The sequence below is a fragment of the Protopterus annectens genome, chromosome 12.part0 (genome assembly GCF_019279795.1).
Source record: "Protopterus annectens isolate FY-2018-M chromosome 12.part0, PAN1.0, whole genome shotgun sequence".
Lineage (NCBI taxonomy): Eukaryota > Metazoa > Chordata > Ceratodontiformes > Protopteridae > Protopterus > Protopterus annectens.
In genome coordinates this window covers 269,481,232-269,497,947 of record NC_056746.1, presented here as the reverse complement: position 1 = coordinate 269,497,947, position 16,716 = coordinate 269,481,232, and the positions used below count along the sequence as shown (strand labels likewise).

Below are 16,716 nucleotides of genomic sequence, written 5' to 3'. Positions count from 1 at the left end.
AAAAAGAAATTACTACACGTTTATGCAAGGGGCAAGCCCCCCTGCACCCCCCCACTATTTAAAAAAAAAAATATATATATATATATATATATATATATATATATATATATATGTGTGTGTGTGTGTGTGTGTGTGTGTATATATATATATATATATATATATATATATATATATATATATATATATATGTACACACACACACAAATACACACATACACACACATGCATATATACATATCACCTGCGTCTCTCATTGACACCTGTGTCCCTTATTGACAGGGGCGACGGATGCTGACTGAGGTTTCTTTTTGGGGATAAACTGTTGACTAGGCTTGTAAGTGCCCCAGGGCCATTAACCTAGTAACCTTCTATGATCCTATATATATATATATATATATATATATATATATATATATATATATATACACACACACACACACACGCACATAAAAACAAACCGATGTGTATTTGTGTATGGGTACATGTATACATCTCTATCTATCAATCTCTTTGTATGTTTTTGAGGTGTGATTTGTAGCTTAGGTGATGAGGGACAAAAAAGGGATGACCTCTGCCTGGAGAAATGGGCAATATTGAGCTAAAGGATGAGGATAAACTGACAGTAACAGTTGGTAGCAAAAGTTATAAGAGGTTTGAGGAGTACAGGGAGGAATATGAACTGCTGAAAGAGCTCAGTTGTAATATGACAAGTGGTGCGGCTTATCAGGTGAAGGAGTGGGAAAGATGCTAGAGGTACGAGAGAAAAAATAAAAGTGTTAAAACAGTTTTGAAGTAGAGCATTGGTTGCAACAGGTGTACAGCAGTGTAGGACATGTGCATGCTAGAGAAGGGATTCTGTGGTAAGAGAAAGCTAGATCTTGGATCTTCTTCTTCTTCTTCTTATTTCGGCTTTTCCCGGTTAGGGGTCGCCACAGCGGATCATCTGTCCACTCATGATTGGCAGTGGGGTTTTACGGTGTCGAGTTGCCAACCCGGCGCCTAACCTTCCACAGAAGGCACACACACACGCACAACTAGGGCCAGTTTAGTGTGTCCAATCCACCTACTGCATGTCTTTGGGATGTGGGAGGAAACCGGAGCACTCGGAGGAAACCCACGCGACCACAGGGAGGACATGCAGACTCCGCACAGAAGGCACCCCAGGCGAGAATCGAAGCGGAGAACCTCTTGCTGTGAGGTGTCAACGCTAACCACTACACCACCGTGGCCTCACCCATGGCAACATCAATATGGTCATGAAAAAAAACGATCAACACTGACAATGAAGCTGAATGTTACCTCCAGTTATGTCTACTTTCTGAACAGCAGCAGATCTACTGATTCTTTTTCTCCTCATCAATTCTTTAAACAGATTTTGGAAGGTTAAATCAAAACCAAACTACTCTGCTCATCAGAGATATACTGCCCATAGTCGGACCTCTGTGAAATATGTTAATTCCCCAAGTAGTTATGGCTTTAGCATGAAACATGCTCTTCTTTTATGCTCAAAAACTAATATGGAAGTAGTGCTGCCCACACTGATGTAGAAACTCAAACTTTTGATGACTAAGGCAAACGCTGGTACTGTCAGGTATGCTGTTACTATAGATTTTTACATTCTAAACTCAAGTACATTCCACATTATTCAGTACCCGCTACACATGTTATCTTTTACATAACTATGCCAAGGTTCTCCAGACAAGTGCCTCAATCGGATAAAGCCTTCTGTACAAGTATGGTAACGTTCTCCTCATATAAACTAAATAAGCTGAAGCATTTTACACAATTGTGCTGCAATTCTTCAGATTTTCTAGTCAGATGGGGCCTTTTGCTCAAATGTGGGTGACAGGAAGAAAACTCTCAATGAAAACAAACTTCGTCCTGCAATCACTGCACAGCCTCAAGTCATTTCACAGTCTAAATTTAGATTTTACTTTGCAATGAATGAATCTACAACAAGTACTGGCTACATCTTCTTTGAAATGTAGCAATAATGCAGCCAATGACACCAAGCAAAGAAGGTTTATTAAATGTCCGGCTAACCTTATCTGAAGGATGAGCAGTTGCTATTAGTCTGTGACCCTTCAATAAGGAAAGTCCAGTAGTTCAATAAACTCTGCACCTCTGAAGTCTGCGGTTTGCACTACATCCAATTCTGGAACTTTTGCACCTTAAACAAAACGTTTGTAGTGTGTGTGTGTGTGTGTGGGGGGGGGGGGGACTGCCTAAAGCTAGATCTGGGATAAAGAGAGGAAATAAATAAGGACTTCGGTAGGAGTTTGAGGGTGATGGGACCTGTTTTTTGTGCTGTTTAGATGAATCTGCTCAACCAGTGGTATATGATGCCAAATAAGTTATATAAGGAGAGAGAGGACTTGTCAGCAAATTTTAAGAATTCTCAGGAGATGTTCATATCTGGAATTTATCTGAAGGGAGATTCAATGACTGACAAAGTTTAGAGGGTGATATACAAGCAGGCATATAAAATGAAAGTTGTGTTAGGAATTCTTTGTATTAGGTGTAGAAGCAGAGAGTCCTAGAGTCAGAATCTTAGAAAAGGAGAGGGGATTGATGGTGATGGGGAATGGTTGAAGTTTTTTTTTCCTGTGTATTCGAAAATGTTATTTACAGGGTAGATGTGAGCAGTGGTTAGGACAGTTGTCTGTTTACCAGCTCCTATTTTGGTTTCTTGCATGCTGTAATGCAATCTGTTAGGATTGTTTGTCCCAATAGGTGTTCTGTAATGGATTTGCATATATGTACACTGCTTACTTTTTTAATCAAATAAAATAACAAAATATGTCTACATCCACATGCACAGAGAGTATATTCCTTGTTCGGATGTCAGATTACCACTTAATTATGTGATTTGTCCAAAATTGATAACAGGTTTCAGGTTGGCCTCTTTAGGACTTGAAGGAAAGAAACACTAACTGGAATTCAAGGACACTTGCAGCTTCTTTCCAGTGTGCTCAAAGGCCCTTGAAGCATCAACTGGCCCAGATTTGAGCACTGACCCAGATGGACCGTTTTTCAAGGTCAGCCGAGGAGGATGTTAAACAAAAAATGACTGATATAACTGATATATATATATATATATATATATGTATATATATATATGTATATATATATATGTATATATATATATATATATATATATATATATGTATGTATATATATATATAATGTGACATTGAATAGACATAGTAAGATGTGCATTATAGAATGCAGGAGCAGAAACAGGTTAGTGATGCATGCATGCATTGAACTGTAATTAACAGATTATATGTCTGGATGTAAGTATGAAGTATTTCCTAAAACAGTTGCATCTAATAAGGAAGACTAAGCGGTAGAGCAAATTGGAGTAGAGGAGAGGAGGGGAAAGAGAATGAAGAGAGAGAGGTAGGTGATACATCAGTTTAGTGTTGAAGGTAGTTAAGCAGGCGAATCTTCAGATGGAAGTGAAAAGTAGTAATTACACTTCATTTCAAGCTTTGTTTTGAAGAAATTATTTCAATTGTTCCCAGAATTCTTGGAAGGTGGTGATTAAGCTTAAATTTAATGGCAAAAATTGCCATGTATGAGGGGGTGTCATTTTAGAAAAGCTGGTCAGTGCTGTGAAGTTTGTTTTTATGTGTAAGTAGAGAGGGGATATCTTGAAATTGAGATCTTGATTTGTAGATGGTGGCCCTTTAGGTAGTCTGCTGGCAAAAAAAAAGTAAAGGATTCATGGTACATAGGTTTATACGTCACGCATGCTAGGCATAATGTGTATTTTTTGCTGCATTGGTTGGCAGGTTTCCTTAGCACAGAAAATTGCTGTTCTCATTTTGTGGCCAGGTCGATGAATCTGCATATGCTTGCTGTGGTTGAGAGAGCTGTGGCATTTTTCTTAGAAGTGTTGGCTATTATTGATAGGACATACTGTAAATGAGAGAGTAAAGCTCCTTTGCCAGTAGCTAACTTATCTTCCCAGTACAGAAAATTGGAGATATTTTTGCTCAGAATAGCAGGGAGTTGTTTTGGTTTGGTTGAATTTATGTGATACTGGAAGTTGAGGGTTTGATCTAGCCTAATGCTTACAGCAAATTAACTGGCTCCCCAGCTGAAAACGGTGACTGGGCAGGTGCAGTCTGTGTCAGTCAGTTACTAGCAAACAGGAATATATCAGGAAATGGGTAATTGCAGCATGAAGGGAAAGGAGGGACAAATGGGGGGAAACTAGTCAAGAGTGCAAAGATGGAATAAAGGAAATGGAAGCAAGAAATTTGGTTGAGGAAGATTAGAAAAGAATAGGTCAAGACTGAAGGTGGAGAGTCAGTATACACTGAACCGAGAGGAGATAGCAAGTGTGCCAGACTCCAAAGGGAAAGGAGAGACTGATACTGTGTGACTGAGAGGACTTAAGACAGGAAGTATAGAAGCATGCAAGAGAAGGAAGGGTGATAGCGCAGGAAGAAAGAGCAGGGAGCCTCAGTGGATAGGACCTAATTGCAAATACTCATACATGTATTTCAGGGGTGTCATGGGCTTTAGAGTATGGGAATCTACACACGCCCATATTTATATAGTGTCATAATGATGTGCAAATGATGCTTCTGCAGCTGCGCAACAGAAGAAGGTTTTCAGGCTAGACACTTATTCTCCAGAAATTGTTCAGAAAGGACATCAGACCACAAGGAGGATGTCTGTCCAACACTAAGGACTGATGTGCAGAGGTGACCCTGCAATGAATATCTGAACATTCTGTGGATGCTGCCTCCATTACCAGGGATGGAAGAGGGAGTAGAAGCATTCCAGAGATGTACTGATAGTGACTTAGTAATGCACTTGAGGGTGTAGTGAGATGCTGGCCTGAGCAATGGCCGTTTGGGAAGGGCATTTGATCTCGTTTCCCTTTCAGGGAAGAAACGAGCTGCATTCAGGGCTTAGTGTTCGTGGCTGAGAGGATGGTAGTTTGCAGTCAGCAGAGACAACATATGCTTGAGAGGATGCATGAATGGCATCTGGGAATAGGAACATGCAGAGAAAAAGGGCAAGCAATATAATTTATTGAAGAATGTTGCTTCAGGTCTAACATGTAGTACAGATCTGTGACGTATGCAGTTTGCACAGTAACATTCCAGAAAACCAGATGTTAACTGATTTACTTCATATTGAGCTCGCTATCGAAAAACATTCTCATCGATGGAGTGTTGCGAGCACGGATCTGAACCATTTTGAAGATGACATGTGTATCTTGTGTATAGATTATGCCAAGTACCTTGAAATAATCAAACTGATGGGCAATTCATGTGATTCATGCATTAAATTATGTAGTCACAAGACATCAATACTTGCAGGCACCAGTCAGAAATTTGGATTCCTCTGAATTCCCACTAATGCACATGTAATGCTCAGTCCACAGTACCTGCTGTCAGAATAGTCAAGACAGATGCAAATTCTTATGTGCGAGAGCAGTAACAAAACCCTTGGGGAATGTCATCTCACCATTTTGGAGTAGAGCAGTACTCCACTAAAAGTACTCCTGTCTCTCAGCAGATTAGCTTTTGTTGGGCAGAAGGTTGGAGAACAAATTACCTATGTCAGCTATGGTACTTATGCCTAAAGATCTATACAAAGTGAAGGAAGTGCTGAAGAGATGTTCACACAGACCCATGTAGTGTTATGACAGAAATTGCAATAAAGTACCAGATATACTTGCTGGATACAGATTAAACATAACAAATTTACAGACGTTTTACAGCCTGAAGCTGACATATTCTGTCAAGTAGCTGAAACAAAGTATTTTTTTTTTCCTTTGAAAATATGAAAGGTTACACTTTTGATACACTTGTATGGGACAAATGCATTGAGTTTCAAGGGAAAAGAACAACTAGAGCTGTCACTGGAAAAATGTGTGATAACTGGTGCAGTGTTAGGGCTGTGAGCTGTAGTTGCTGTGTTTGATTCCCTTAGCCCTTATTTGCATACCTTGAGCAAATCACTTAACGTGACAGCAATTTGGGGCAACTGGAAATTTGAGCTAGGCTCCTCAGTAGCCCCAAGACTGCAAGCCTAATAACCACCTAAAAATTGGGAAATTATCAATTTGGGGGGAAGTTTGGCATAATGGTTAAGGTCTTAATCTCACAGATACAAGATAAAGGGTTTTGAGTCTGATCTCTCATTATTGGCTAGGCTTGTAATAGTCTGCAGAGTCATTGCTTAGTATTTACTGATGACGCTAGGAACCTGTAACAGTCAAGAACTGCAGAAAGAGGCTTTTGAGATCACATTTCCGTATAAAGCTGTAGTGCAGAAAATGTTGTCCCCAAAACAAGTTCACATAGCCACAGAAAAACAGTACTTTCAAAGAACTCCAGATCTGGAAAACAGCTGAAGAAATCAAAATGATGAAGCAGGTTAAAGATGAACATGGTTCTAGAGACTGACAATTGCATTTATCAAAATGTGTTTTGAATGTGCACAGATCTTGTTTAAGAAGTCTGTGTCATGTTTAGTGTAGTCGTATACGATTGTATGTAATATATGCACCTCTTCCCATAATGTATGTATATATACGTTCATAGGAAAGTACTAGGCTAACTGCTCTTATGGACCATTTTAAGCTTAGCCAATTTCCTTTTCAACAGTAGGGATCAAACCATGTACCTTGTAACTGTGAAGTAAACACCTTAACCATTATACCAACCCCCAAAACTATACATAATTGCCGCTAGAGGCTTATCACTTGTGGTGTCGTTCCAACAATGATTGTATGAGCTGCCGCCATTTTCACAAGACCACAATGTTGAATATTGGCAAATTTTACTATCTAACATGTCAAAAGTCCCCACACTGAAACACTGCCAAGCCGCAATGATAAAGTAATAAATACATGAACAACTAAAATGTCTGAAGCTTTAATATACTTTAAAATGACACCAAACAAACAACTGGTAAGCACTTTCAGCCCATACTTAGAACTTCATCAGACCAAGTTATTGCAGGTCAAAGTACAATTAAATAAACTACTAAAATCACATGACTACTGCCTTAATGAGTTAACCCTTTCCTTTTCTGTACTATTTTAAAGTTCTCCTTATCATTAATTCCAGCAGAAGTGCAAGCATTTAGCCTTACTTGCCAGCAGTACTCTTTCCAGTCAAGCTCATCTTCTGCACCCAATATTGTATTATAATTAAGTACTTGATCAGTGACTGAAAATTTGAAGTGCACCTTGCTGACATCTGCCATATGCATTTCCCCTAACATAGTGTGAAGATAATTTAATATTATGAGTTCTGAGTTCTCATATATCTGTTGTGTGTCCTTCCCTGTGTAATCTTTAACTGTTTATTGCTTTTGCCTCACTGATAGCATAAAAGAGATAAAGCCCCGACTGTGGTCCAGGTAACTCAAGTTTGATTAGTGGCTCAGCAGTTGACAGCAAGGCAGGGGGAACAGACATGCTGATCCACGGGGTGGGCACACACTTGCGTACAACTTTGCAGCTGATCTCTGACTGAGGCTAGGGATGAGTGGACAGTGCTGCCTATAAGAAGGGTCGGTGTTTGGCTAAGTTGCACACTGAGGCATGATGTTATGCCACCAGCCCATTGTCTGACACCCTCTTGGGCAACATGAGTGCACATAGGACTGAAGAATAGGGCTTAAAGTTTAAAAACTCTCTCAGTAACCGTGTGAAGTTGCCTTAAGGAGCCTTGGTCTCCTCACTGACCATGAGCATGGGTCAATGTCAGTTTGGGAGGTGGCAAGGATTTTTGGTAGACCCGATGAGGAAAGACCCTTGAAGCAGCTGATGGTCAGCTACAGAGACCAAGAAAACTGTTTATTGCTCTTTATATAATTTGTGCACATACTGTTTAAATCTGATTGGTACTTATGCATTTGAATCAACTGTATAAAGAGCTACCTTGTCTCTACCAGTTTTTGCTGTTTAAGAAGCTCATGTTAGAGCCAAACTGGCTCATTTACTTTTTTCTGTGTACTAAAATGCTAAGTATATTGCAGAAAAAAATAAATGTCTTTGCTACAAAAAATGTTTTTATAAATTACTTTGAACAAAAGTGGCTTTGTTGCATAATACTGGCTGTACTTTTTCCTCTTTCTGAATTATCAGTATGCTGTGTTAGGTACATGGGTCTTTGATGCCACTTGATTGCCATTTCTGCTCCATTTTAACTTTGCCACTATAAATACATTACAGGGCGAATAAACCTGTACTGTGCAGCAGTATTTTACCACACCCAGTCAGTAAATATGTTCCTGGTCAACAGGCCTGCCTTTTACGTTCACAAGCCATAAATGCATCACCGGCCAAACTAAACAGATGTCAGACATCTTCTGTACAACTGTATTTTTTCTGAGAGCATGGCTGTTTATTTTGTTACTATTTGATTTCATTTTTAATAGGATCTTTGTTGAGCTTTATTAAATCTACAGAATACTGTACTTAAGAAACTCATTTCTACTTGTTGGGGCACTTCGAGTACTGTTATTTGGCTATGTAGAAGATAGTTCACTAAGGTGTTCTGAAATGGTCTTTCATGTTTACCACTGCTGGATCATGTACTTTAACTTAATGGCAGGTTGTAACAAAAGGTACCTCCATCTAAATTTGTGGTGAGTTCATTTTTCAGGCAGCTTAATTTTACTATATAGTTCTACTGAATACCATTGATACTGTATCAGTGTACTGCAGTGCAAAGCTGTGTCTGTTTTCATCTGGTTAGCTGGGACTGATATAATGTGTGTGTCTTTTACTGTAGTCATATGCAGTCTCAGCAAAATGAATGTGTTTCTGAAGAGCTTGAAGTGTGAGCAGTCATTTGCTGTTATCATTTTTTATTTAAATTTGTTTCCTGATCCTTCCCCCATACTTTTCCTGACTGTTTTCCTGTTTTCATTTAAACAGCCCCAACAAGAGACTTTCTCGCAAGAAGATAGCCAGGTAAGTGAAAATTGCATGGTTTCTCAGTTTTCTTGTATAATTGAGGTTGTTTTGAGTTCTGACCAACTCTGAAAGTTCATTGTCTGATAAAAGCCATGGAAGTGAACAGAAATTACAGTTCCATTTGCTCAACAAAATGACCATCTACTCTTCACATTCAGAATATCAGTACTTATTCAGGGAGAGCTGCTTTATGTATAGCAGTTCTACTAATGTGACTTATGGTAGCATTTTATTGAAGAGTTTGACTAAGTTCTTGTGAGTTTGTGAGATTTTTGTCTTGAATATCAGGTAGGTTTTATTAACATTTAAGGAGCATGAACTTGACCCCATGGTTCAGAAAGTTGAAGCCCTGATGGCACTCCAGATGATTTTTACACTAGCAGCTATATCAAAAGACGCAGGCTGCCATTGAGGTTGGGAATAGGACAGTCTGCAGCCTGCCCTCCTCCCTAACACTTGACTAGCCTTCACCATGCAATGAATTGACCTGAGGGCTCTTGGCCCAATAGATGGCAAATGGGTCAGTTAGTCACAGTAAAGGGAGGCATTGAGCTGAAGCTGCACCCTCCCCCAAAACTGTAAAGAATATATATATATATATATATATATATAATATATATATATATATATATATATATATTACAGAGGGTATTAGCTTTCTTAAGGTTAAAGGTCATCCTATTATGAAAAGCAAACAACAAACAAAAAAAAAATGACTGTGTAGGTATTTGCATAAGTGCCAGAACTTTTCAGGAAAAATTACCTGTCGAAAGTATTTTCTTATTTTTGTCTGTATTCTATCCTCATACATACCTCTTGGGCTTTAGTCAGGAAATTGTGACAGATGGACAGAACCATTTGACTGATTGTCGCATATGAGAGCGGCTATACTTAATACATTGGACTTACTGTGGTAATGTGTATTTGTAGAATACAGAGCACTATAAATCTGCATGAATTTGTGTGTTTACATTTCATTGTGGGGACATTCTATTCTTCCTGTAGTATGGGATTTTTGTGAGACAGAATGTAAGAATGATGCACTTCATAATGTCTGACACATGAAAGGTATGGACCCTTCCGTTGGTGTTGCTGCACATGGACATGTCATACGCACATGAGGTTTACTGAGTTAATGGGGTTTAAGAATCAACTTTTATGGATGTTTATTGAACAAAAATGCTTTAACAAAGGTAACTGAAACCATTCTAAGGGACATGAGTCTTACAAGTTAAATATCTCCTCATCGGACTGTAAAAAGAAATGTTTTATCCAGTTTGGAAAATTACCATTCCACACATTACAGATGCTTTTAGACAACACATTTTTGTACAAGAAACAGACGAAGAATGTGTTTTGGATGTAAAAGCAGTTAATTAGCTTTTCTTTAGTTCTTTAAGTAAGTGCTATAGAATGAAGGCTATTCACGTAGTTTTTTGTGGATTTAAGTCATGTGTGCTGTTACTGCAGCATTTCTTAATTTAATATACTTTGACTAGGCTATTCTTGTAATGCAAGGCCTGAAAAACTGCAGCCACAAAGAATAAATTATAGTAGTAAAAGCAGATTCTCAGGCATGAATGTTACAGACCTTTAAAGTAATTAGAACAATGCATTGTCACCTCCTTGTCCCTTGAGGAGTAGCTAAACATGAAGATAGCTGCCAATATTTTACACTGAAAAAAAACCCAATGCGGAGTAATAATTGACAGTTAAATGAGTCCATAGCTCCGTGCAGTGGAAAATGTAGCAGTCAAGACATGTCAGGATGTTTCATTAAGAGGCTGAATTCCATTAGACATTAGTGATCATGGCAGCACATACAACGTCAGTGTTGTACCAAGATCTGTGCATACTAGTGGAATGATGAAGAGAAGTCTCATTTTATTTCCAAGCATAACATGCAGCCATTAGCAGTAGTGACAGCTTGAGATGGCTAGCTCCATTTATGACTTGTACTAAACTGCAGGAGTACAGAGTTCATTTTAAAAGAAGACTGGATTGTGTGTTCACTAAAATTTGTGAGCAGTGCATTCATTTGCTTGTGGGTGACATTTCTCTATGACCCCTTTGCTTTTGTTTTTGCAAAGTACTTCAAGAGCAGAAAGTAACCACGAGTTTCAAGTTCCCTGGCTGGGATGTAACAGTTAAGCAGCAAACTTAGTTGAAGGCACATGTCTCTGAATAATATTCAGAAGATACAGTTATGTTGTGGCTAATAAGTTAACTTGCAAGTGATATCCATCCTGAGATTTCTGTGCCAAAAGTTTATTGGTATGATGCCGGCGCAGGTTGTAGCATGTTATCTGTGCACACTGGAAGGAGTATGAAGTTGTTTTAAATGCTTGATTGTCAGATATATTTCAGACATTGAAAAATCAGTATGTTGATGCACTTAAATTTTCAATAGTGGAGAAAATCCTTTTATTTTGCAGTACACTGTGATATTTGTGAATGGCAGATTTCATGAACTTACACACATCCTTATGGTTGTGTGAACATGGAGTTAGTATGTGTAGGGAAGGTGGTGGCTATACAAGAAAGCATTCTCTTTTGTTTCTTTAATATTTTTGCTTGTTGGTTTTGTACATTGTGCTAGTACCTAGGTGAAATGTGTGTGATCCGATATTTTTTTATTTAAAAAGGTTTTCACTGTTCTGAAAGCAGTGCTGTGATTGGCATCATGGTTGTTGAGTTAAAACATAAATCCCACATAGGAAATAATCATTTGAGTATGGAAGTGTTGTATGAATGCCTTTATAATGAAACATTTATGTGATTTTAAGATGGTGTGCCCTGTTAGGCAAAAGAATATTTTCCTAAAGCTTTGTGAGATTCAGCAGTATTTTACTGTCCTGCAGTCAGAAGCCACTGCTGAGAATCCTAGCTGGAGTTCACTTTGCTGAACTAACATTAGAGTCGTAGCTGGTGAATTCATGTTATCAGTGGATTATACTATGTTAGCTGCTCCACAGAGCTGCCATAGGCTTTTTAAAAGTCAAGCAAATAGCAGGACCTGAGGCAGCTCCCTGTTTAGACTGTTGGTAAGCTTTTTGCTTTACATTAAGGCTGTACTTCATTTTGTTGTGTGAAACTTTCTTGTAGCCTTGACACCACCCTTGACCTTGTGTAGCCTTGACACCACTGTAGTCCTTGAGAGACCAAGCTTAATTTTACAAGTTGGCTAAGAAAGTGGGGATGATGCAGTTTTTCACATGGCTGTGACAGACTGATTGAAAAGTAATGTTTCAACTGTATTCTGTTCGACCATGTTTGTAATGCTCTTTTGGGTGCTGATGACCGGCGTAGTGTCCACTTCATGTCCTGACCAGTATCCATACTGGTTGTCAAAAATTAATCAGAACTTTTGTAGGTAATGAGTAATCTGCTTATGCTTTACTGTTTCTATGATTTTAACCAAGAGGCCAAGCAAAGATATTAGCCTGCAGTGTAACATATAATTCATATCAAAACTTTTTGTATAATAATTCACAGCACTTACCTTCCAGAGGTTTAAGTAATTTTTTTTCTTTACCAAGTTACTTGCAGTCAGCTAGCAGAGAGCTGCAGCACTGACTGGAAGATGTTTCCAAGGAAGGACTCACCCATTTCTTGCCTTTAAATAACACCTTCAAAAAACAAGTAATCTCCGTGGTATCCCCGAAGTCTCAAAACAACCCACTAAAGTGTAGTGGGTCCAAAAACAAAACCGTGTAAGAAACTTCTCTGTGTGGAAGATTTTCAGTCCATATATTTCTAGTTAATCACTGTATATTAATCAGATCAGACAATAGTAGTAGAAGTAACGAACGTAAACTCATCTTAAGTCAAAACAAAACAAAACAAAAAGTAATAATAGAAAATACATAATTGTACAGCATTACCAAGTATTCGAAAGTAATCCAAGCAAGGCAGGCAGTCTGTTTTCAGTCACAAATCCTTTATTAAGTACAAAGACAAGCGATCCAAGTAAAACAAAAATAGAGTAATAATTTCCTCACAAGCTTTCATAAATATATATATACTTTTTATCAGGCATGGGAGTGGTTTTTAAATCAGTTGAAATTTAAGTGTATATTTTGTTTCCATCATCATACATACATTTTTTCTTATTTTTATTTTTTTTTGGTTCTTTTTTTCCACTTTATTCAAAATTATGTGTAATAACAATACTAACTAATTTTACAGTTATGTAGGTTTTTAGGGTTCTTGTACACAGACATGAAGAAGTCTAGGATGAAAGCGATCTTTGTTAACAATAGGTTATGAAAATAGAAATTGATTTTTACATGCAAAATGTATATGTATATATTTATATATATTTTTTGATTGCCAAATGAACTAAGGTTGATAAATTTCCAGCCATGTAGTATATTGTCTTGGATAAAATCACAGACTTAATAATCTACTTAATAATTTGGTTAAATAAGAGGTACCACATCATTATATAATTTTATTTAAAGTACATAAGGGTTATATAAGTAGGGCAGGACCAGCTCGAATGTCATACTGATGGGGGAAAGGGATGTGAATTTAACATGTGTACCAATAACACTGTTTTACAGCACAATAAACCACTCCCATGCCTGATAAAAAGTATATCTATATATCTATATATCTATATATATATATATATATATATATATATATATATATATATATATATATGGATTCACTTCATAACATTGAAACTTCAAAATACTGAAAGCTCAAAATACTGAATACTCAAAATAGTGAAAACACATATCATGCATAAACTCAGCTTAAACAACATAAATCATAACAATTTCTACCAAATATATGCAGGGGGGCAAACCCCCCTGCAACCCCTGCTAATTAAATATATCAACTCCAAGATTGCACATAGTGTAGTTAAGTGCAATCTTGGAGTAGATATATATAATTAGCAGGGGGTGCAGGGGGGCTTGCCCCCTGCATATATTTGGTAGAAATTGCTATGATTTATGTTGTTTAAGCTGAGTTTATGCATAATATGTGTTTTCAGTATTTTGAGTATTCAGTATTTTGAGCTTTCAGTATTTTGGTCTTCAGTATTATGAAGTTTTGTCATTTTCAGTAATTTGAAGTTTCAGTGTTATGAAGTGAATCCATATATATATATATATTTAGAAAGCTTGTGAGGAAATTATTACTCTATTTTTGTTTTACTTGGATCGCTTGTCTGTGTACCTAGTTATTACTTTTTGTTTGTTTTGTTTTGACTTAAGACAAGTTTACGTTCGCTACTTCTACTACCATTGTCTGATCTGATTAATATACAGCGATTAACTAGAAATATATGGAATAAACGAAAAAGGATACAAGTGTGAACAAAGACCAAATGTATATACACACACTTGAAGGAAATCAGGTTCAGCCTCTCCAAATTCAAACTTTTTATTCCACAAGGAGACAAGACAACTTTAACGCTACACGTAACAGTGCGTTTTCGATTCGTGTTCTTCTTCAGAAAATCAAAGTGAAATAAAATGCAAACAAGCATCCCTCCTTATATACACAAAATCTGCCAATAATTAATTAATTCATTAAAATTTTTAACCCTTAGGCTCCTAGTACTCATTTTTCTAACCAAAAAAACATTATGGCAAACTTTTAATCATTCAATGAAATACTTCCATAAATATGAAATATATTTTACTAACTACAATTTCATAATGCTCTAAATTGCGTATTAAAATATGCACACATATTACATTTGTGTAATTATATAACTTTCAAACATTTAAACTTCATTTCAGTATATAAAAAATGTATTCCAAATTGTATTATTCCGCCATCTGGTGTTGCAAGTGACACAAGACTGCATTACAAACAAACCTCAAAAATACTATATGTACAGATAAACTTTCTTAAAAAATTTTCCTACAAATAAATTATACCAACATAAATGACCTGCATAACATTTACTATAATATAGTCCCATTAAGAAGGTATAATAAAGTACACACTCCATAGTGCAAACATCCAAATGCACTATAATAATCAATTAAAAATTTTTATATTAAATATAATATATATTAAAAATTAAAAATAGCATAAAACAACAATTTAGTATAATAGTATGATATAAAAGAATACCATATTGATATGATATATTAAAATGATGTAAAATTTATGTTGGTATAATTTATTTGTAGGAAAATTTGTTTAAGAAAGTTTATCTGTACATATAGTATTTTTGAGGTTTGTTTGTAATGCAGTCTTGTGTCACTTGCAACACCAGATGGCGCAATAATACAATTTGGAATATATTTTTTATATACTGAAATGAAGTTTAAATGTTTGAAAGTTATATAATTACACAAATGTAATATGTGTGCATATTTTAATAAGCAATTTAGAGCATTATGGAATTGTAGTTAGTAAAATATATTTCATATTTATGGAAGTATTTCACTGAATGATTAAAAGTTTGCCATAATGTTTTTTTGGTTAGAAAAATGAGTACTAGGTGCCTAAGGGTTAAAAATTTTAATGAATTAATTAATTATTGGCAGATTTTGTGTATATAAGGAGGGATGCTTGTTTGCATTTTATTTCACTTTGATTTTCTGAAGAAGAACACGAATCGAAAACGCACTGTTACGTGTAGCATTAAAGTTGTCTTGTCTCCTTGTGGAATAAAAAGTTTGAATTTGGAGAGGCTGAACCTGATTTCCTTCAAGTGTGTGTATATACATTTAGAAATATATGGACTGAAAATCTTCCACACAGAGAAGATGTTCATCGTGTTTCACTGTTGCAGTCATTACTCTTGGGTTATCCTGCTGGCAGGCTACCCGCAGTCGGACAGAATTCCAAAGTCTAGGTCCGGCATCGGTTGCTATCGCCTCTTCCCTGACATCAGAGTGCCAGGGGTATAAAAGATGCAACCGACGCCATTTTCTTCTGTCTTTCTTGCTGCGCGGTGCCCGAAGCAAAAGCAGTTTGCAAGTGCCGGTCGGGCAACTCCTGAGATTTTCACAGATGAATTTCAGATCCAAAGTCTTCATTAAAGCTAAGTTCCCCATTGGGGAAACTTTTTTCTTACTCCAGATCGATGTCAGAAAAAGTTCACAATTGTATTTCTTGTGAGAAGCAAATACCTCATAAGGATTTTCATTCTTACCTTATTCCTTGCCTAGGCCCTGATCATAACGTTGCTAGCTGTCGGTTTTGTGCTAGATTCAACAAACACACTATTAAGCGTTGGTTTGATTTTGCTTATCATTACTTTTCCGAAAATTCAATTACATAATGCCTTCGGAACAGCCGACGACCAGAGTTTCTAAAAAACGCAAGGAAAAAGAGAAGGACAGGCATCCGATATCCAAAACCGACGATGAGGCTTCCACTAAGCCAGTCGCCGGTTCTCAGTGAGGCGCTTTCGCAGCCCCCTGACGCCCGCTACCTCAGAGCCACAGGCCGCTGATGACTCCCACGTGGAGCCAGTTAGGCCTCTGGATACTCAAGGTGTTGGACACTTGGAAATCATTCTCTCAGATGGGTCCGGAGCCGCTGAGCAGGCATCGGCTTCTGAGGGTGTTTTCAGACCTACACAGCTTTATGTAAAGCCTACTTCAGCTTCAAAAGCAAAGACTAAAGCAGCTTTAAAGACAAAGAAACAAGTACAGCATTCTCTGAATAGACTTCCATGCCTAAGAAACAGATGCTCAAAATGGCCGAAGACCTTATTACCTTGATCAGGGGTTCCCATCCCCCTCCTGACAACAGGCCTAGGCAAGAGACAGACTGAC

General features: G+C 37.3%; 1 protein-coding gene across 2 annotated transcripts in view; it reads left to right on the top strand.

Moving 5' to 3' along the window:
• LOC122816498 (rab11 family-interacting protein 3-like) overlaps positions 1-16,716 on the top strand; it is a 1,372,586-nt gene that overhangs the window by 968,615 nt on the left and 387,255 nt on the right. For both annotated transcript variants that reach the window (XM_044089329.1, XM_044089328.1), the window contains one exon: positions 8,921-8,956. In XM_044089329.1, coding sequence (XP_043945264.1) covers positions 8,921-8,956 — 36 coding nt within the window. The remainder of the gene's footprint in view (positions 1-8,920; positions 8,957-16,716) is intronic.